The 20,868-nt window shown below is 46.5% G+C and overlaps 1 protein-coding gene across 5 annotated transcripts in view; it reads right to left on the bottom strand.

Annotated features, from left to right (window-relative positions):
- TRRAP (transformation/transcription domain associated protein) overlaps positions 1–20,868 on the bottom strand; it is a 166,916-nt gene that overhangs the window by 128,679 nt on the left and 17,369 nt on the right. For all 5 annotated transcript variants that reach the window (XM_083474105.1, XM_083474102.1, XM_083474104.1 and 2 more), the window contains exons 18-27: positions 20,281–20,472; positions 17,662–17,827; positions 17,283–17,539; positions 13,444–13,644; positions 9,145–9,296; positions 7,503–7,702; positions 5,453–5,670; positions 5,151–5,348; positions 2,627–2,887; positions 865–1,026 (exon numbers count right to left, since the gene is read on the bottom strand). In XM_083474105.1, coding sequence (XP_083330231.1) covers positions 865–1,026; positions 2,627–2,887; positions 5,151–5,348; positions 5,453–5,670; positions 7,503–7,702; positions 9,145–9,296; positions 13,444–13,644; positions 17,283–17,539; positions 17,662–17,827; positions 20,281–20,472 — 2,007 coding nt within the window. The remainder of the gene's footprint in view (positions 1–864; positions 1,027–2,626; positions 2,888–5,150; positions 5,349–5,452; positions 5,671–7,502; positions 7,703–9,144; positions 9,297–13,443; positions 13,645–17,282; positions 17,540–17,661; positions 17,828–20,280; positions 20,473–20,868) is intronic.

Raw genomic sequence — 20,868 nt, 5'->3', positions numbered from 1 at the left:
ATTCACTAGACTGATGCACCCTGCCTTGTAATTACATAACTGCTCCAAATTGTTTACTTAAATACTGTATCACATTACCTTTTTGTCCATTTTGAACCATTATTACAAACAATCGATCAGTCTGATAGTCCCAATTTTATTTATTTATTATTTTATAAAATTTATATACTGCTTGATTGTAGCAAAACTTCAAAGCGGTTTAGAGAAAATATAAAACAAAATTATCACTAAAACATCTACAACTATAATTTAAAACACACGGGAGGATCAAACCGCAATAAAATAGAGTAAAACAAATCAAAACTCCTAAAAAAAACACCTTTCTAAACATCTGGGTAGCCCTTGTCTAAATGGGAATGTCTTCAGCAGGTGTCAAAAAGAACACAGTGAAGGTATTTCAATTATCTGCATCTGATCCATATAAAAAGCAGATCAGAGCTGCTCATCGTAATTCTTTTAAAACTATGTGGTATATACAATGTCTGCCCATTAAAAAATGCATTTCACCTTACAAGAGGTTATTGTAAAGGATTTTTTTAAAAAAAACCAACTTAAACTTCGCAAAATAAACAAGTATAGCGGCATCAGGAAGAAAAGCCAAGGCTTTCTGGCAAGGGCACATTATGAATGTCTAAATATAGTAACATTAATTAATTACAGCTGGTGAATGACAGATTTACTAAGCATACTTACGCTTCTCACTTGTATCAGTTTTGCACTGTTTAAGAACTATGGTCCCCCCAAAAAAATAATCCTGCTACTCTCAAGTGTATGTACATAGGGTGGTAGCCCAAAACTGTATCGTGGATAAACCCATGGAGACTAGTTTTAAAATTTGTGAACATAAAGACCAAAGGGAAGTACCTCGGTATAGAACACTTTGTGTTCTACAACATTTAGATCCATGGTGAAAAGTCTGGGTTGAAGGGTGGTGCAGAATGTGTTCCCCTCCATCAAACCAATCTGGGCATTTGCAGGTTGATGCCTAAGTAAGTGCTTTTTCGGAGGAACCATGTCTTGGAGGACCTAGAAAATAGCAGAGAGCATCAGAAAAGGGGTCTTGGTTTGTGTAGTCTAAACGCCACCTTTCTCTTTCCCTCAATCATCGCAGACTCTTCTTATATGCAGGATTATCAAACCCAAATTCAGGACACACAGTAAACATCACTCCCTCAATACAACCATCCACAATTAAACCCCCAAAGTCCCTCACTGGTTGCTATCATTAGATAACCCTCTGTGCTGCTTCCATGACATACAAGGTCAAAATCACGACTAATCCTTTCTGCACTAATCATAGTATTTTAATCTTTCAAAATTCCTGTTATCACAAGATCATCAGACACAGCACAAAAGTGGATATAGCAAAGTATATGCAGAATGGAACACTGGTCCAAAGAAAAACAAGGCCTGAAAAGTAATCGCATGGGAGGATTCCCAGAATGTGCAGTGCAAAGAGAAATTCCATGTAAATCTCAAGAAAAGAAAATAAGCCAGAGTGGTTAGAGCAGGGCTAGAGAACCTGTACACCTCCAGATGCTGTTTGACTAACAACTTCAATCATCCCCAACAATGCTGGCTGGGGCAGATGGGAGTTTGACACCAACAACATCCAGAGGTGCCCATGGATGAGCCATTCAAGCCCCTACAGAGACTTAGGACATTTATATCCCTCTTCCTTCCAAGGGCACCTAGGGCAGCAAACACATCAGTGAATATAAAGAATACAGGTAAAAATAAAACCGAATACAAACTTCTAAAAACCATTTAAAACATTGAGCTCAATTGGAAATATCAAGCCAATCGGTATCTCTCAACCTACTTATCACACAAGGTTGTTGCGAGGATAAAATAGGGGAGGAAAAATGAGGTGTGCTGCCAAATGCTCATTCAAGGAAGGCTCGGATAAGCACCCGATGGAGAATATTTAGTTCATGGGCAAGCACGGCCAAGGAGATGGGACTCGGGAGACCTGAATGCAAAGCATGACTCAGCCAAGGGCTTGCTGGGGAACTTAGGAGCTATGCTTACCCAGCTGCAGTTCTTGTATCACCTTTTCCAGGGAGTTATCACACAGATTAATACTGGATCAGTAATGAAAGGGCTTTAACATTGCATATGTACAACTTGTGATGTTAAACGATTATGGCCTCTCAGCCCAATAATCCTCCCAGGATTGTTAAAAGGATAAAATGAGCTCTTTGGAGGAAAAGGTGGTATGTAAATGTTAAAAAATAAATATATTTAATAAAATACAGCAGAATGAGGCAGCAGCATTCTGAACTGGAGGAGTAGACTGCAACCCTTAAGGCTGCAATATGGGGATTTCATGTTTGAATGCTGTCTCTTGTGTAAAGTCCCTGAAAGCAAAACACCGAGAACATCCAAGAGACAGATTCTAGCCAAGCCAATCCCCGCCCCCACTCTGGTGGTGATGATTTACTATTTACAAATTATAAATGTGCTAGTTTTCTATTTCCAGAGAGCTTTTTTTTTCCAATAAAGAAACGTTGTGAAATGTGACTCCTCACCAGCAGATTGCAGTGGTACAGTTCACACTGCTATCTCAGCCCGCTGCATGTGTCAATCAGGTCACAGACAATTAAACATTAACAGGCTGCCTCACCTCTTTATGTGGCTCCATGATCACAGTGACGCTTTTCCCCGTGACTTGGGCAAGCACCTGCAAGGAGTGCATCGCTTGCTTCCTTACAGTGGAGTTTGGAGAGGTCACCTCTCGCACCAGGTCATGGGTCACGTGATGGAAAGACTTTTCCTGGGCCGAGAGGATGTCTTCTGTTTTCTCTTCATCTTTCAGAGGAGTCGCGCACCTGATCAGGAGCTGTTCCAGGGTGGTTTTGGCCATAGCAACTGCTCCATTCGAAACCTATACAGATTGCAGAAGTGTCAGTGTGTTGCCAACGCAAACTAATGAGCAGCACTGGAGTACCAAATTCAACAGTGAAGTGACCAGCTTGCAAAAGCATTCCTGCTTGAACGTGGATTGGAAACTTTACACAGAGGGCCAGTGTGGTCACCCACTTTCTCAAAGGGCCCATCGCCATCAGGACCACCATCCCTGACACTGTCAGAGCCATGGTGCAACACAGCTGTTTGCTGCTGCCACCACCAGCCAATTAATCCCAGTTCCCCTCCTGCCTGCAGTTGCGTTTGCCCAGCATCTGTTATTTGTCGCGGGCATCGTATCATGATGGGAGATTGTGCCCATGATGCTATTATTACGGGAGCCAAGCTGGTACTCAGCTCTATGCCACAGCTACCATGTTAAATTCACCAAGATGCAATACCCAACATCTGCACTACGTTTTGGGAAACCTTAACATGGCAGCCAATCCTGCAGAATGGAGCCAAGCGCCAATCTGGTTCCACTAAGAGGCACCACTGCCCACTGCTGCTGGATAAACACTTGGGAAGGAGGAGGCAGTGACAAAAGAAGCAGGAAGCAGACATGCTAGGCAGGCAGAGGTAGCATCAGGCATGGAAGTCAGACTGCTGCTGGACAGAGGGCCAATGATAGCAGCTTGTGCTGGCTACACAGATACCGTATTTTTCGCCCTATAGGACACACTTTTTCCCCTCCAAAAATGAAGGGGAAATGTGTGTGCGTCCTATGGGGCGAATGCAGGCTTTTGCTGAAGCCTGGAGAGCAAGAGGCGTCGGTGCGCACCGACCCCTCTCACTCTCCAGGCTTCAGGAAGCTCTGCGCAACCCTTGGGAGACCGGCGCAAGCTTCCCCCGACCCCAGCCCCCAGAACAGCCTGCTATCCGCAAGCCTAGGGAGCCGCGCCGGGCTCCCAAGGGTTGCGCAGAGCTGCCTGCATTCCGAAGCCTGGCGCGTGCTGAAGAGCGCACCCGGACTTCGCGCAGCTCTCCGCAAGCCTGGGGAGACCAGCGCGGCTCCCTAGGCTTGCGGATAGCAGGCTGTTCTGGGGGCTGGGGTCGGGGGAAGCTCAGGCTTCCCCCGCGCAAGCCCCATGCCTGGGGGGGGAAATATATTTTTTTCTTTATTGCCCCCCCCCCAAAAAAAAAAACTAGGTGCGTCCTATGGGGCGGTGCGCCCTATGGGGCGAAAAATACGGTACATTTCCAAAGCCAGAATGAATTGGTGGTTTAATGTTTCCAAGGTGAGATGTCAAAGCACACCTCATCAGTAAAGTGGAAGTGTCTGGGTGCAGAGCACATGACAAAACCTCACTCAGTGAAGTTCAGTTATCTTTAAAAGTCTTGCTTAACCAATTCCATGCTGTTTTTCTTCCCCACATTTAGTCACACTGAAACACTGCTATTTAGCAACTGAACGCTTCCCTAGTTTTCCATGCAACCAAAAATAGTAATTACACATACAAAGTTGAAAGAGAAAAAGGCAGGTCCGCATGCAGCGGATTCGATGCTCGTTTTAATCTGGATTCGTAAAATCTCTTTCCTCGCAGGAGTACCGTTCCCTCTCGCCTTCTTTGAACCCTGATGAGGGACACAAAGGCTGACCAACCTTTCCATTTAACCCGATTTTGAAGGCACAGCTTAAGGCTGACTTCAACTCCTTTTTAGCCTTTAACCATGGTTAACAATAATGCAATATACCCCTTAACAGTGGTGAAGGGAAGAGACAGAAATGTGATCCCAAGACAGAAGAAAGTGCCCGTGTCTGATATCTTAACTGGGGTTAAACGGGGGCCACTATCACATCCCTGCATAGTTCTGGTCAAGCAATCTCAGGCCCAACAACACACCTGTGAAACAGGAATGATGCTGACTTCACTCACGGTGAATGCCTACTGAGAACGAGCCAGATGAATCTACCATGTCCTTCATGGTAAAAATCATACAACTATTAAGCATCTGTGTAAGAACCTCCAAGTTCTCCACCAGTTTTCAGTGAGAAGTATCACTACAGAAGCTCAATGCAATGGTGAAAAAAAGCAGGCGATAAGCCGTCTGGACAGGGACCAAAACTCAGTCATAGAGCTCTACATGCTGAAGGTCCAGGGCTCAACCCCCAGCACCACTGGGAAGTAAACCGGGAAAAGATACTATGGAGAGCTACTACCAGTCAATGCAGGCAACAGTGGACTAGATGGACCAACCATTGGTCCAAGCAGCTTCCTATAATTGATATGAGTCTTAAATACCTCTCCTGTTAGGTCCATCATGACAAACAGCAGCGCCTTGAGGAAAGTCTGTTGATTCTGGAGAACCCAAATGAGAGGCAACCGCTCCATGAGAAATTTGATGGACACCACTCCCCCGAGCTTCGCGTACCAGGCTTGTTCATAGCAACAAGCGCACAGCCGCTCCACGATGTAGGAGAACAAGGGAAGCTGGCAAGCCTAGAGGGTTAAGGAAAGAAGCAAGCAAATGTGCATCAGTCAGCAAGGGGCTGGGTTGTTCAAAGCAAGATCGCATCTGCAAAGCTGGAAGTGAGCTTCGTTACCCTTTCCTTCGATCCCAGGATGATGCTGGCAACATCAAATATCACGGCTAGCGCCACCTCTCCAATTTTGCAGAGCTCTTTCTCCTCGTACGCCATGCAGATGGCGATGGCATCGATAAGCACCAAGGGATCCATGCCTTTGGATCCGTTTTCTTCACTGTGGAACATGGCCGTGCTGGGCTGGCTTCCAACCTGGTAACACTGAAGCAAGAATGGACCTGGGATTTATAGTAAGGCGGGGAAGAGGAGGAAGCAGAAAACAAGGAGGCTTCAATTAGATGAGAAGGAAAGAGCAGCCCTGCTGGGTCAGAATAAAGGTCCACCTGGTTCAGTGTCCTGATCTCCCCGGACCACAGGTATAACCAAATGCTTCCAGGAAGCCCACAAGGAATGAGTGAAGGCATTGGCAACTGCTGCCCAGAGGTATACTGCGTAGGACCATGGAGGCCCAACTTAGCTGGCCAAGAGTTGTTGCCAAACTGGGTAAATACCTTTTAAAGCCATTGATGCCATTGGCCTCTGCCATATCTTGTGGCAGTGGATTCCACAAATCAACCCCACATGGTGCAAAGAAGCCCTTTTTCTTGCCCATCCCAAATCTGCAGTCAATTTCATTGGGGGAGCCCAAGTTCTTTGATGGCAAAGACGCGAAGGAGTCCGCTCCATTTACTTCCTCCACACCATACTTAAATACCATAAACTGTTACTGTCATAGACCTCCCCACCCACCCAAAAAATTATGTACAGTTGTCAGAGCTGCTTGAAGATCCTAGCTCACAGAGGATCACGCTAGCCAGCGATCATTAAGTAAAAGTCTTTATTGAATTACAGTTTCCATTCTCACGCTGCTGCGCGCAACTCTACGTCTAGTAGCTAGATCGGCGAAGCTCCGTCTGAGTCTCCGCCCCGTGTGCACCAACTTAATATCCTAGCCTTGCTCCACCTTTTCCGCCTGACTGTCCTCCTCTGGGTCCCTCTACCCCCCGGGGCTTCTTCCTTCCGGGATTCTTCTGACGCTGACCCGGACCCTCCTGCCTCCTTGCGCCGGGCTTTAGGACCTGGCTCCCTTTCGGGGCTGCTTACTGCGCCGCCTTCCTCTGCATTTGAACTTGGCGCGCGCGCCCAACCTTCCACTTTCCTCTTAACCGTTTCTTCGCTCCCCGATGGAGGTGTGGCCACTCCTGACTCATGCCCTCCCTCCTGTGGTGAGCTGCCAGCGCTTCCCCCCTGGCTCCCTTCCTCTTCCCTGCTTCCTGGCGGTGACGCTGGTCCCGATTTCCAGCTGCTCCCCCCTGAGTCCCCTCTGGCTCTATCTTCCTGGGGTGCCCCCCTAGACTCCCCCCTTGCCCTGGCCACTGGTGCTCCTTTCTGTGAATCCTCTGATTCACTGGAAAGACTAGGAGATCTCGGGTCGTCGTCATCACTCATCTTTTCTTCTGCCTCCTCCCCTTCGCTCTCTGTTTCCTCCCTTGCCCGTGCCTCTGCTCCTAAACCCCTGACAACAGTGATACCTCGTGTTGCGTAACCTCTAGGTTACAGAATCTTTGGGTTACGACTGCGGCAAACCCAGAAGTGTATACTTCTGGTTTTCACCGCGCACGTATGTGCACAAGCGCTCAACTGCGCCCCGCACATGCGCAGAAGAACTCAATTGCACCCCGTGCGTGTGCAGAAGGGCACCTCTGGTTACGAAGTTTTCGGGATACGGCCAGGCCTCCAGAACGGATCCTGTTTGTAACCGGAGGTACCACTGTATTCCTCTTAACTGCCATTTATCATAACAATTTCAGGCAGCATACAATAGTGTGAATGGCACCATTCACAGAAACTAATTAAAACCGGGTATCAACAACATGCACTTAATGACCTGAAAAAGAATGATATCTTCGCCTGAAAACAAAACTGCCGTGCTTTTAGTCCAGGCTTCTTGTTAAAGAGTCACCAACCTGCTGCCCTCCAGAGGTTGTTCTGGCTAGGGCTGATGGGAGCTGTAGTCCACCAACATCTGGAGGGCACCAGGTTGGTGATGGCTGGCCCAACATTTACTTACCGCACTGCTGGGCAACTGCCACCATGGTGTAATGCCGAATTAAGCTGGCTACAAATGGAAGAGCGCTGGGACGCAAGTCTTTGATCACTGCCGACATGAACGCCCCTGTCAACGCCTGCTCAAACGTCTTACGGGCAGGTGTGTCCTGGGCTTTGTACCGATGGGAAATGATTACGCTGGGAATTGACTTCTCAGTAAAGCTGCAAAAAGCAAAACGAATCAACAATTTTACAGATTTACTTTAACTGAGAGAGAACATTTTGTTCTGATCGAGGGATGAGCAGTTCATCTGAAACCACATCCAATGTGTCCTGTGCCACAAGGACGCACTGAGGAAATGCAGCTCATAGAATCGCGGAATTGTAGAACTGTAGCTCGGCATCAGGAGAACTGTAGAACTGTAGCTTAGGATCAGGATCAGGCCACAGCTGATGCTAGCCATCTGAATCTGATTCTCAAAACCATGGCAAACGTGTCAAGGCTTGCAACCAAATAGTATGGATACAGCAAAGAGAGTTTGTGTTCACTTACCCAGAGCTCAAAAGGGTTAACGGGAGCACCAAGCTGAAGTCTTACATGATAGGCTAATTTCATCCCGAGGATTTACTATCAAAATGTCTACTGCATCATCTAAATGCCTGAAACTGGTTTTAAATAGGAACAGTAATTCCCCGAGTAACTCAAGTTTTGCAATAAAAAACATCAATCTGTTTACTAATAGTGCAAGTTCAGTGCCTAACAGAATGAGCTTTCAACCAGGAAATCCCCCATCCAAATCTTGCCTCCACCACAAACTCAACAAATAGCCTTGGGCAAAGGAATAGACCTCAGCCTCAGTCCCTTATTTATAATAATAACGGGACAGCGTTGTTGAGCTTTCCATAAGGCTGTTGTAAGGAATACTGAACTAATAACGCATATGAAGCATTCTGAATGTTCTAAAATGCAAGAAAAGTGTTCAGTAACATAGTTCGGTTGGAGATCATCTGTTTCACATGCAGATGGCCCCAGGTTCATTCCCTGGCATCTCCAGGTAGGGCTAGGAGAAAAGACTTCCTTAAACCCTGGAATGCTGCTGCCAGTCAGTGCAGACAGTACAAGGTATAGGTTCCTTTGTACTACAAGATGTTCACTGTCCCTGGCTGCCATTAAAGTCCTCCATAGGCAAGTGTTATCAGTTCCAGGGAATTAGGGGGTCTATTCTTTCCTTTTAACAGTGATTCAAGCTCAATTCCAGGGATCCATTTACCACCCTCTGGCAAGCATGACAAGACATTCAGCCATGAACCTGAGAAGGACCAGGGTATTGCCCCCTGATCAGTGTGTCTGATCAGCAACCCGTGTGCTTTCTGCATCCAGGTTTGTCATCTCTTTCCCCACCTATTTATTTCCTTCTATCTCAACACTGCAGAGTTACACTACAAATCACCCAAACCACCAAACCTGTTTGGTTGTGTACAATGTTATTCCAACTCAGAACAGACCCACTGAAATTAATGAGCATGACTAATGTTGGCCCATTAATTTCAAAGGGTCTGCTCCGAGTAACACTTAAGAGACGGCCCTCTGTAGAATGCAACCCCCAAGAACTAGGCGCAGCCTGCCAACCTTAGTTTTGCAAGCCATCATAAAATAATCTTACTTCGGATGGGCAAGAAGCTGATACAAAGCATGCTTGTTATCATCCAGGCTCATCATGGCCACCAAGAAGCATTTGATCACCTCCCAGGCCTGCCTCCGGTAGTATGGCTCTGTGTTCGCACTCTTCAAGCAGTCCAAGGCAGTCTCGATGGCCTAAAACAATGGAAGTAATTTGCTTCAGTAAACCGTAAGAACAAAAAAGGTGATGCATTTTAGAAGCTGCCTAGCTAAAAAATTGCACAAGCTTCTGTGATGCCCGCTGGCTTAGATCAGTGGTCCCCAAACATTTTCTCCCCCGGACCACTTGAAAATTGCTGACCGTCTTTTCTTTTCCCCGCTGCCAGTTCTAAAAACTACAGTGTGCTGTGCCAGTGTTTATTATTTTTAATTGTATTTTTATTGTGTCTTTGTTTTGCACATTGAATTTTATTGTATTACAATTTGAATTATGAAGGGTCTTCAGACCACAGTCTGGGAACCCCTGACTTCAGTATCTTTAAGAGGGGATTACATTACAAAGTCACATGCAAGGGCACCCTTCTAGGCAGCAACCACAAAAAATGGTGAGGAGCACAGCACTATGAACTACAATGTATTGATAATGAGAAGAGTTTACAATAAAATAGACAAAATAATGAATACATTTGCAAGGCTTACAGTGAACCACAAAGCACAAAAATTACTGAAGGATGCTCTAAGCAACTGACAAATATAATTACACTTGCAAAGTATACATTTCACAGTGACAAACCGTACTGCACAAGAATTATTATTGCACTGAAGAATGTTCTAAGCAGCTGACGTTTCAGCTGCTTAGAGCTTTCTTCGGCGCAACAATAATAAAAACAGCACCAATAATTATAATATAATAATAAAGTATGTTTTGTACTGAAGGGCTCACTGTAAGCCTTGCTGGGACGTACATTTTGCAAGTGTAATGATATTTTGTCTACTTTATTGTAAACTCTTCTCGTTATCAATTTCTTGTTGGTCACAGTCATACGCTCTTCAGCATTTTTTGTTTGTTTATTTGTTTGTTTAAAAGAGGATTAGACAAATTAGATGACTATTAGCAGATGTGATAAGCAAATGGAATTCCCAAGTTCAGAAGATGTATATGGCTTGAATATCAGCTGCTAGAGAGCAACATTGCATGCTTTGAGTGTAGATTGCCTAAGAGTGTAACAAAAGCCCTGCTGATGCAGGCCAATGGCCCATCCAGCATCCTGCTCTCACGGTGACCAACCAGATGCATGATGGGAAACCCTCAAGCAAGACTTGAGCGCAAGATCACTCTTCCCAATCCTGCGGTTTCCAGCAACTGTTATTCAGAAGCATTACTGCCTCCGACTGTGGAGATAAGAGCATCAACATGGTGGCTGGTTCTTCTTCTTTGGCGATCACTCCTAGCCGAGTAAGACTGTCTTCCATAAACACAATTTTAACAATAAGTCCGTAAGTGGCTGTGGAGGCCAATTCTGGATCCACACATCCTTCCACAGTGGGGACATTGGTTTCCAGGCGGGAGTTGATCATGGTGTGGATTTGCCAAGCATGCCTTCCTCTTAGCACGTTTCTCCCTTTTGTTCCTGAGTTTGAGTGTCTTCAAAGCCCATGACACCTTTGGTAAAGGCTGTTCTCCAACTGGAGCGCTCACAGGCCAGTGTTTCCCAGTTGTCAGTGTTTATACTACATTTTTTTAGATTTGCCTTGAGACAGTCTTTAAACCTCTTTTGTTGACCACCAGCATTACGCTTTCCATTTTTAAGTTCAGAATACAGTAGCTGCTTTGGAAGACAATCATCAGGCATCTGCACAACATGACCAGTCCAACGAAGTTGATGTTGAAGAATCATTGCTTCAACACTGGTGATCTTTACTTCTTCCAGTACACTGATATTAGTTCGCCTGTCTTCCCAAGTGATGTGTAAAATTTTTCGGAGACACTGTTGATGGAATATTTCAAGGAGCTGGAGATGGTGTTTATAAGTGGTCCATGTTTCACAAGCATATAGTAAGGTTGGTAATACAATAGCTTGGTAAACAAGCATTTTGGTTTCCCTGCAAATGTCCCCGTCCTCAGGCTGGTAGCTACTGATAGCCTTATCATCTATGAATTTGTCTAATCCTCTTTTAAAGGCATCCAGGGTTACAGCACAACTTTGTGGGAGCAAGGTTCATAGTTTAACTACACGCTCTGCTTTCTTTTGTCTGTCCCATAAATACCTGAAAGGACCTTTGATCCAGCAATACTAAACATAAAACTGAGATCTGAAGTCACTGAGATACACACACAAAATGTACAATGCTGTTTTCTCAATTTAGGTACAGAAAGGTCCACAAAGGAATCTAGAAGCTTAGGAACATTTGCTCCTTCCTCCTGCTCTGCACCGACTTCAGCTGCAATTGCTTCACGCTCTTCCTTGCAGTGTGGCAAAGGTTTGCTCTCCAAAATGGTTCCCTTACAAGCCTTCTCAGAAGTTAAAGAGAAAGTGAGCCAAGCACTTTGCACACACTGTAAATGGCAAAATGCTGCTTTAAGCATCTCATAAGGAAAATCAAACTTTCGTACAAAAAACCTTGCGCGACAGCAAAAAAGCACTCTATACATGAGACTCAGGAAAGGCATCTTGGAGTCTGAGACCAACTTAATGACAATTTATAGGAGTCCTTTCACGGCAACCACTCTGTGAAGCTCCAGGGCTCATGGTTTTGCCGACCCAAGGCAACCCAATAAAAGTTATCATCTCGACTTACTCTCTGATTTAATACACATGCACACACAAGTATGTTTTTGCTCCAAGATGAAGAAGGCAGGCACCCAGAATAGGACATTGATCAAATGTAATCCAGCTGAAAAATTCATCTGAGAACCATGAAATAAGAAATTTCATTGCCTAACTGATTGTGAAAGGAAATCCAATCATCCATGCTTAAATGCTGGAGATAAAATTATGCAGATAAAAGTGACCTTTGAATGCTAAGGACTCACCCCCCCCAACAACAGAACCACTCTTGTTTGCAGGGGGGGGGGGAATAGTATTTCCAGCCATGAATGAAACTGGTCGCTTGCCTCTCCTACACAACCTTTCTCAAGTTTTCAATAAAAAAAACAATGAGTTTTCCACAGACCACTGAGGTGGAACTTCTCTCACTATACAAGGCTAACACGAAAGATGGATTTCTTCTGTTGGCACTTCATTCCAATTCTGGAGAGATCAACTGTTTTTACTCCCAGCTCTGTGAATGCATAGTGTAAACAGAGATTGCTTCCTACTCAACCCAAAAAAGCTGGCAGGAATTTTATTTAGTATGGGCATATCTACAGCACTTTTCGTTTTATGGCTGTCTATGCAAAGACAGATTTCTAGTCTATATTCAAAGTAAAATAATGGTGTAGCTGAATTCAGAACTGCAGAGACGTAATGCTAAGGGGGAGAAAAATTTAGCCAGAAAGGTTTCACTTACTGTCTGGCAACAATGAGGTGAAAATATCCTGTCTTGGCGCAACAGGATAATTAGTCCTATTTATAAAAAGCATTAATGGCGAGGAAGAGAAGAGGCCAAATTGGATCAAAGCTGAGACATCGTGACCTGCCAAATGCTGTTAAGTGATTCAAGAGTTCATAGCCGGGATGCAAGCCCAACAACAAAAATATGCAAGCTAAAATATACCCATCATTTAAGTGGCAGGTTCTGTTGGATTAATTTGCAACTAACACTACACACACAAACACGAAATTGTTTGCCTTAGTCTACTATGTCCTAAATACAGACTCAGAAATTTTATAGGCCACAGCAGGATTCTCCTCTCACCACCATTACAATGCCCTTCTGAGCTGATCATAGTTTTCACTATGACGGCAGAAAGAGATGAACTACAGGCATAAGCTCCATACCTATGCAACAATGGATTTTAGATGGGTCTCAAGTATAATGGAATCATCATGCAGCCCACACAGACTTAATACAACAATCCTAAACATACTTTCTAAGAAGCAAGCTCCATTTAACAACTTCATGTTTCACAAAGGTTGCAACAGGCATCAACAGGATCTTAAGGAATTTCTGTAGCATAAGTAGTCTCTTGTCGGCAGCTGATGGAACAGACTTCCTCAAGATGGAGCCTTCCTGATGCTTCTAATACTGCTCCCAGCAGGGCCAAAGGTCAGGGATGATAGGAATTGCAATCGGAAAACATTGGGAAAGCACCAATTTGGAAAAGCCTGCAGCAGAAGCCCTTCTAGAATATTTGTGGAAAGGGAATTATTTTGCTATTAGCATAAATATTAAACCTTACCTTCTCCATTGGGAGCTGGATCGATGCTTTGCAGTCGGAGAACTCCGCCGTAATACTGGGGCCTTGAATCTCCGTCACGACATACTGCAACTTCTGAGACTCCTTCAGCATTTTTCTGTTGCTTCCACCGAACTTGCCAAGCACACGATAAGCAACGTGGGAAATGTTCTCTGCTGGATTGCGCAGTGTCCGCCACAAAGCCTTGGAAAAAAGTTTTTAAACATCCATGTGTAGTTCAGAACAATGTCGGTTCAAAAGAATGCCATATGCTGTACTTTTTTAATTTTGACAGTGAATCCTGGAAGACCTGCTCACTGCCTTGCAGGCCTTTTCCCACCTGCCCTGGAATGGTGGGGCCCTGACTGATTCAGCTGCAAAAGCTGAGTCTGCTGAACAGACTCTAGAGTTGGGATATCGTTTAGGGGGCTTTGTGGCGGTGACTGGGGGGGGGGTAGTTTCTGTTATTAATTCTTTGTGTGGAAATTGTTCAGTTTGGTTGTGTATCTTTTTCATGCTTTATTCATTGCTTCTGATTACTTTCATTACGTTGCAATTATGAATCTTTTTGATGTTGTAAGCCACCTTGAACTATGGAAAATTGTGATGTATACAGTGGTGCCTCGCAAGACGAAATTAATTCGTTCCGCAATTCTCTTCGTCTTGCGGTTTTTTCGTCTTGCGATGCACGGTTTCCCATAGGAATGCATTGAAAATCAATTAATGCGTTCCTAGGGAAACCGCCTTCAGACCAGGTCCGGGGACAGTCTGTCCCCGGACCTCTTCTGAAGGCTGGGGGGGGTACAAGGGCTTTTCTTCCCACCCCCAGCATTTTAAAAAACCCTGGGACAGCGGAGGACTTCTCCGCTGTCCGGGGCGATCTTAAAATGCTGGCGAGCGGCATTTTAAAATCGCTCCGGACAGCGGAGGACTTCTCCGCTGTCCGGGGCGATTTAAAAGCCCCTGGGAAGGCAGGCAGGGGGGACAAAGACTTTCGCCCCCTGCCCGCCTTCAGAAGGTGTTCCCGCCCCCCGCCCCACTTCGGAACAGCTTTCCGAAGTGGGGCGGATGGGGCAGGTGTCCCCGCCCCCCCGCCCCACTTCGGAACAGTTTTCCGAAGTGGGGCGGCGGGGCCAGGTGTTCCCGCCCCCCCTCCCCACTTCGGAACAGCTTTCCGAAGTGGGGCGGCGGGGCCAGGTGTCCCCGCCCCCCGCCCCACTTCGGAACAGCTTTCCGAAGTGGGGCGGCAGGGCCAGGTGTCCCCGCCCCCCCGCCCCACTTCGGAACAGCTTTCCGAAGTGGGGCGGCGGGGCCGGGTGTCCCCGCCCCCCCCCGCCCCACTTCGGAACAGCTTTCCGAAGTGGGGCGGCGGGGCCGGGTGTCCCCGCCCCCCCCCCGCCCCACTTCGGAACAGCTTTCCGAAGTGGGGCGGCGGGGCCGGGTGTCCCCGCCCCCCGCCCCACTTCGGAACAGCTTTCCGAAGTGGGGCGGCGGGGCCGGGTGTCCCCGCCCCCCCGCCCCACTTCGGAACAGCTTTCCGAAGTGGGGCGGCGGGGCCGGGTGTGCCCGCCCCCCGCCCCACTTCGGAACAGCTTTCCGAAGTGGGGCGGCGGGGCCGGGTGTTCCCGCCCCACTTCGGAACAGCTTTCCGAAGTGGGGCGGCGGGGCCGGGTGTTCCCGCCCCACCCCCACTTCGGAACAGCTTTCCGAAGTGGGGCGGCGGGGGCGGGTGTCCCCGCCTGCCCGCCCCACTTCGGAACAGCTTTCCGAAGTGGGGCGGCGGGGGCAGGTGTTCCCCCGAGCGCTTCTAAAGGCGGGCGGCTGGGAGGGAATCCCTTGGCCCCCCGCTGGACTTCCCGAAGCTCTTTTGAAGTCCGGCGGGGGTCCAAGGGATTCCTTCCCAGCCGCCCACGTTTAAAAGCACTCCGGGGAAAGCAGCGCACTTCGCTGCTTTGCCCGGAGTGCTTTTAAATGCGGGCGGCTGGGAGGGAATCCCTTGGCCCCCCGCTGGACTTCCCGAAGCTCTTTTGAAGTCCGGCGGGGGTCCAAGGGATTCCTTCCCAGTGGATCTCTCTGCCAGCAGCGGCAGCTCTGCCGCTGCTGGCGGAGACTTGCCGGCATCCCGAAGCCTGTGCGCAGCGCGCCCAGGCTTCGCGGATCTCTCTGCCGCTGCTGGCGGAGACTTGCCGGCATCCCGAAGCCTGTGCGCAGCGCGCCCAGGCTTCGCGGATCTCTCTGCCAGCAGCGGCAGCTCTGCCGCTGCTGGCGGAGACTTGCCGGCATGCCGAAGCCTGAGCGCAGCGCGCCCAGGCTTCGCGGATCTCTCTGCCAGCAGCGGCAGCTCTGCCGCTGCTGGCGGAGACTTGCCGGCATGCCGAAGCCTGCGCGCAGCGCGCCCTGGCTTCGCGGATCTCTCCTGCCTTCAAAAGCCGTCCGGGATAGCAGGAAGCGCTTCCCTGCTATCCCGGACTGCTTTTAAAATGCTGGCCCTGGGGAGCAAAGCCTTTTGGCCCCCGCCAGCCTTCCTGGACCTCTTCTGAAGGCCGGAGGGGGGGGAAAGGCTTTGCTCCCCACCGCTAGCATTTAAAAGAGGTCCCCGGAGATTTCCCTATGGGCTTTCGTCTTGCGAAGCAAGCCCATAGGGGAATTCGTCTTGCGAGGCAAATCGCGGACGAAAAAACCTTTCGTCTAGCGAGTTTTTTGTCTTGCGAGGCATTCGTCTTGCGGGGCACTACTGTACATGTTTTGTAAGCCACCCTGGACTCAGATTTGCTCAAAAGTACAAAAATATTTTAAATTAACTGTTAATTAATTTGGGGAAGAGCCGCAGCTGAGTGGCAGAGCATCTGCTTTGCATGCAAAAAAGGTTCAATTCTCAACATTTCCAGGCTGGGCTGGGAATATCACATGTCTTTAACCCTGGAGATCCATGGCTAGTCAGAGTGGAGAATACTGATCTTGATGGACCAACAATCTGACTTCTTATGGTCCCAATTAAAGCTTCCCAAGGCAGCTTCTTATGGTCCCAATTAAAACAAATAAAAATAAACATGAACACTTTCAAATCCGTTTAACAGCAAAGTGAGGGAAGACACACAAAAACAGAGAAAGATAATCCCTGTTATACATCAACATGACTAAACAAGTCAGGATTTTCTCTAGTCTCCCACCCTTGGTCAAAAGACAAATATTAGAATTTGATGTTAACATTTTTCTAGGGTACAACAACCTACATTTTCATTCTTTGAAGGAAGGGGAGCAGAATTTAGCAACAAACAGTAAGAGAAAAAATGTGCAGAAAGCCTTTGAAAAGTTCAAAATACAAGTGAAACTCCCCACAAATCACCTCAAAGACATAGTTCAATATAGTCAAAACCTCGGTTGTCGAACGTAATCCATTCCAGAAGCCTGTTTGGCTTCCGAAATGTTCAACAACTGATAGGCGGCTTCCGATTGGCTGCAAGAGCCTCCTGCACTCTAGTGGAAGCCATCTCAGATGTTAGAAAACCGGAACATTTACTTCCAGGTTTTCGGGAGCCGAAATGTTCCTAAACGGAGGCGTTCGGGAGCCGAGGTTTGACTGTATCACAGTAGGTTTCAGGACCTCACAAAGTAGCACAGCTAGCCGAAGAGATGAATTAAAACCCCTATATTTTACACATACCTGAATTAACCGGCCATTTTGCTATTACAGAAAACAAAAGTCGAAAGGAGGACTCAACCCCCATTTAACAGGAAAGTTTCTTCCAGCGTTCTATCACCGTCAAGGCTAAAGCAAAGCAGGCCAGATAACTGAACCAACACTGACCTCTAAAGGTCCCTTCTGATAACTGCATCTTTACCTGCATAAGCTCTGCCCGCACAGGTTGGATGTGATCATACAGGAAGTCTGGCTGTAGGTTATCCACACACAGCTCCAAAGTCCGCAGGCCCTGGCTGACCAGCGTCTGGGATCCATTCAAGGCAGACACCAAGGGATCCATCAACATTGGCAAATAAGGAAGGAGGGAGCTCAGTCGGACTGGCACGGTGAGGCAGAGCTCTACAAACAAATCCTTCATGTGCTGCTTATGCAGGCCACTTTGCAGCATGTTAAGTCCTGAAATGTGACAGCTGGCATCAATAACAGCCCAGATTTGCTACCAACAATCATGGACATAAAAAGGAGATGTATATCCCGCCCCGGCCCCCGCCCCCCCTGCCCCCGGCTTCTGCTCTGACCTTGCAGTAGGTTTGGTAGCAAGGGCAAGAATTCCTGATACAGGAGATCGTGGCTCCCTCCTCCAATCGATCGGAAGAGAGCTCTGAGCAGCAAGAAATAGTTGTAGGGCTCCTTGGCTGTCTGTGCAAGTTCCATGGAGCTGTTCACAATCTTGTGGAGGTGTGGCTGCAAAAAAAAATTAAAAATCGAAAAACAGAAGAATAGAGGTTTTTCTTAAGGTGCACTCACACTGCCAGATTAACAAGAAATCAGCAAAATATTTCCCAGGGACAAAGACTCTTTCCTGGGAGACTGGAAACATCCTTCATTTGAGGTTTTTAACCAGAAGTTGGATGGCAGAGGTTGCTTAGTAGGGGGTTGGATGAAATGACCTTCTGGATCCCTCCCAACTCTATTATTCTGCGGAGGATGAATTACTAAGCTTAAGGAAGTTAAAGTAAATATATAACCAGGACATTTGATTTTCCTGCAAGCAACGGGAAGCATATCCGCACCACACCGTGGAACTTTGGGAAATCAAGTGAGAAGATTTTGGGTATTTTCCCCCTCCATTTTTGTCTTTTACTTAATAGAAGAGTTCTGTTGAAAGCTTGCAAAGTAACCTGGCTGAAAGCAAGTGAGTTTGTGTTTGGTCTGTGTCTGGATGGATGACAGCCTACGAACTGTAGGGACATGGCTTAAAATTCTATCGTGAAAGGAAGGCCAACTATAAAAAGGTACCAAATGATGTATCCATGGAGGCAGACAAGGCTATCAATGACTACATGGAACCAGAGGCAACAGTGCCACTGAATACCACTCACTAGGGGACAAACAATGGAGGAGAGCTGTTACTACTTGTGGACTTCCAGAAGGCGTGTGACTGTTAAATAAATAAAGTGGAGATCTGCTTATTATAAAAGGAAGGGGAAACCAAAAAATCCAAGTCCTGCGGATCAATGGACTGAGCCAATGAGCTCTGCCCCAGTTTCTGAAGCATGCTGTACCATTTGTCATCCTATTTCCTTGTTCTCTCACACAGAACTGCACCAAGCTAACGCACAATGCACAAAGGGACCAACATGATTAGCACAGTACAATTTGGATTAATGCATCCTTAGAAATACAGAAGAAATTAAAAGCCTTGTGCAAGCTATTACAAAAAAAAAGAAGAAGACAGATCGACAAGACTCGGCCCAGGTACAAACTCTGAAATAATTATGGGTTTTATTAACATCTAAAGGCCCTAGACCTTGCTTCACAATTGCTGCGAATAGCTTTCATCACTCAAATTAAATTGTCTACTCAAGGCCACACCATCAATTCTTGAGAATCAAATAATTTAACAGGCATGGAGTGGCGACGGCAGTATATCACACCATTTAAATTGGATTTGCCGTTTATAAAATGAAAGTGACCTTGGTTCTGGCAGCAGAATAAGGGAACACAATGCATCAGAGGCAGGATGCCTTACACATTTGGGGCTCCTTTACAAGACAGGAAGTGCTTGAGTTCAATTATTAATCCACGAATAATCAGGACTTCCTGGCAGAGGAACAAAATAGTGCACTGTGTATTTAAAACAGCAAGCCATCAAAGTCCAATAAGGAATGAACAGTGCCAATAAACTCTCATTGGAAGCAAAGCAGCTTTGTAAACATTGCTCAGGAACCGAATAACAACTTACATTCATCCAAATGTAAGTCTGGATGTATTCTATTCCCCCAACTTTGAATAGCAAACTTTCCTATCTTATGTCACAAACTGCTTTTGATTGGTGTACTCCTTAATTCACATGCATACGTATACAGTGGAACCTCTATCTGCGACCATAATGTGTTCCAGAGGTCCACCCGGAGGTCGAAACAGTTCGCTGAGAGAGGTGCCGTTGTGCGCAGGCAGTGATCACTGCACATGCGCAACCAGCGGCAAACCCGGTTAGTTCCAGGTTTGCCGCAGATGTTGGGCGAAATGGATGCAAGCGGAGGCGGACATAAGAAGTTTGACTTTATATAAAATCTAGTAACAGTAACATCGAGAGCCTAGACAGTGGCTTTACTTATTCTGGCTTTAAAGAACTCTCAGACAGTGTTTTCTCATTATCATGACATAAACTGGGTTACAGAGATGTTGTTGTTGTAATTTTAATCTTTTTAAAGCAGCAACTGGCTGGCACATGGCCATCACTTTGTGCTACGCTGTATGTTAGACAATGGCTAAAACAATGAAATTGAACTCAAAACTGCTTTCAGAACTGCCCTCTGTTTCAAAAGAGGTTTGCTGTATAGCCTGATGTGTGAACGAAAGCAGCCTTGAATGCACAAAGAAGCCACCATGACAATCTTAAGATGTCATGTTTTATAGAGAGTGCACCTCCTTTATGATGCAATCCTACACAAATCCACTCAGAAATACGTCCCACCAAATTCAGCAGGACTTGCAAGGTAAGTGCATATGGGCTTGCGGCCTAAAGCTCAAAATCTCATGGGAACTACTCTCTCTCTCTCTCTCTATATATATATATATATAGTGGTAGATCCCATGAGATTTTGAGCTTTACACGCACACACCTACATTTCAGAAGTCAACCCTGGGCGCATTAAGAGATCTCACCATTTTTACCCGTTTGCAACATTTACCTTAAGCATCTGTTCGTTTTCCGCTGCAAAAAGTGAAACGGAGCCAAAGACTAACTTGAAAAGTTTGAGATACAGGTTGGAGAGCTCCACGTTGGAGCCCATCTCAGGCAACCGATCCAAGAGATACTCCACCAGGATTGTGGCAAACAGAGCTGAGGTAGTTGGGTTGGCCAAGAAAGAATTGGCAACAATCTGTCAAAAGGAGAGAATGAAACAATTAGGAATAACCACTGGCAATGATTTATTTTTTCAAAAAAAACATTTGCTTAACGTTATCGGTCACTGAGTTGATTTCAAATTGTTTTCAAGTAGCTTGCCTTTTTACAGATTTCATTTCACTGACATCCCATTTGATTCCACAAGGAGTAGCAAGCTATGCGTCAAATAACAGTTCCTCCAAACCACTGTCCATTTCCAGTGAGGACAAGAGCTATTGTCAGTTCAACTTAGTGTAGTTTATTGCTTAACCCAGCGTTTGCCAACCTGCTGCCCTCCAGATGATTTGGACTACAATTCCCATCAGCCCCAACAAGCCCAGCCATGCTGGCTAGGGCTGATGGGAACTGAAGTCCAAAACATTTGGAGAGC

This window comes from Podarcis liolepis, assembly GCF_965112155.1.
Source record: "Podarcis liolepis genome assembly, chromosome: 14".
Lineage (NCBI taxonomy): Eukaryota > Metazoa > Chordata > Lepidosauria > Squamata > Lacertidae > Podarcis > Podarcis liolepis.
The sequence above is the reverse complement of the archived record's forward strand: the minus strand, read 5'-3'. Positions and strand labels throughout refer to the sequence as shown.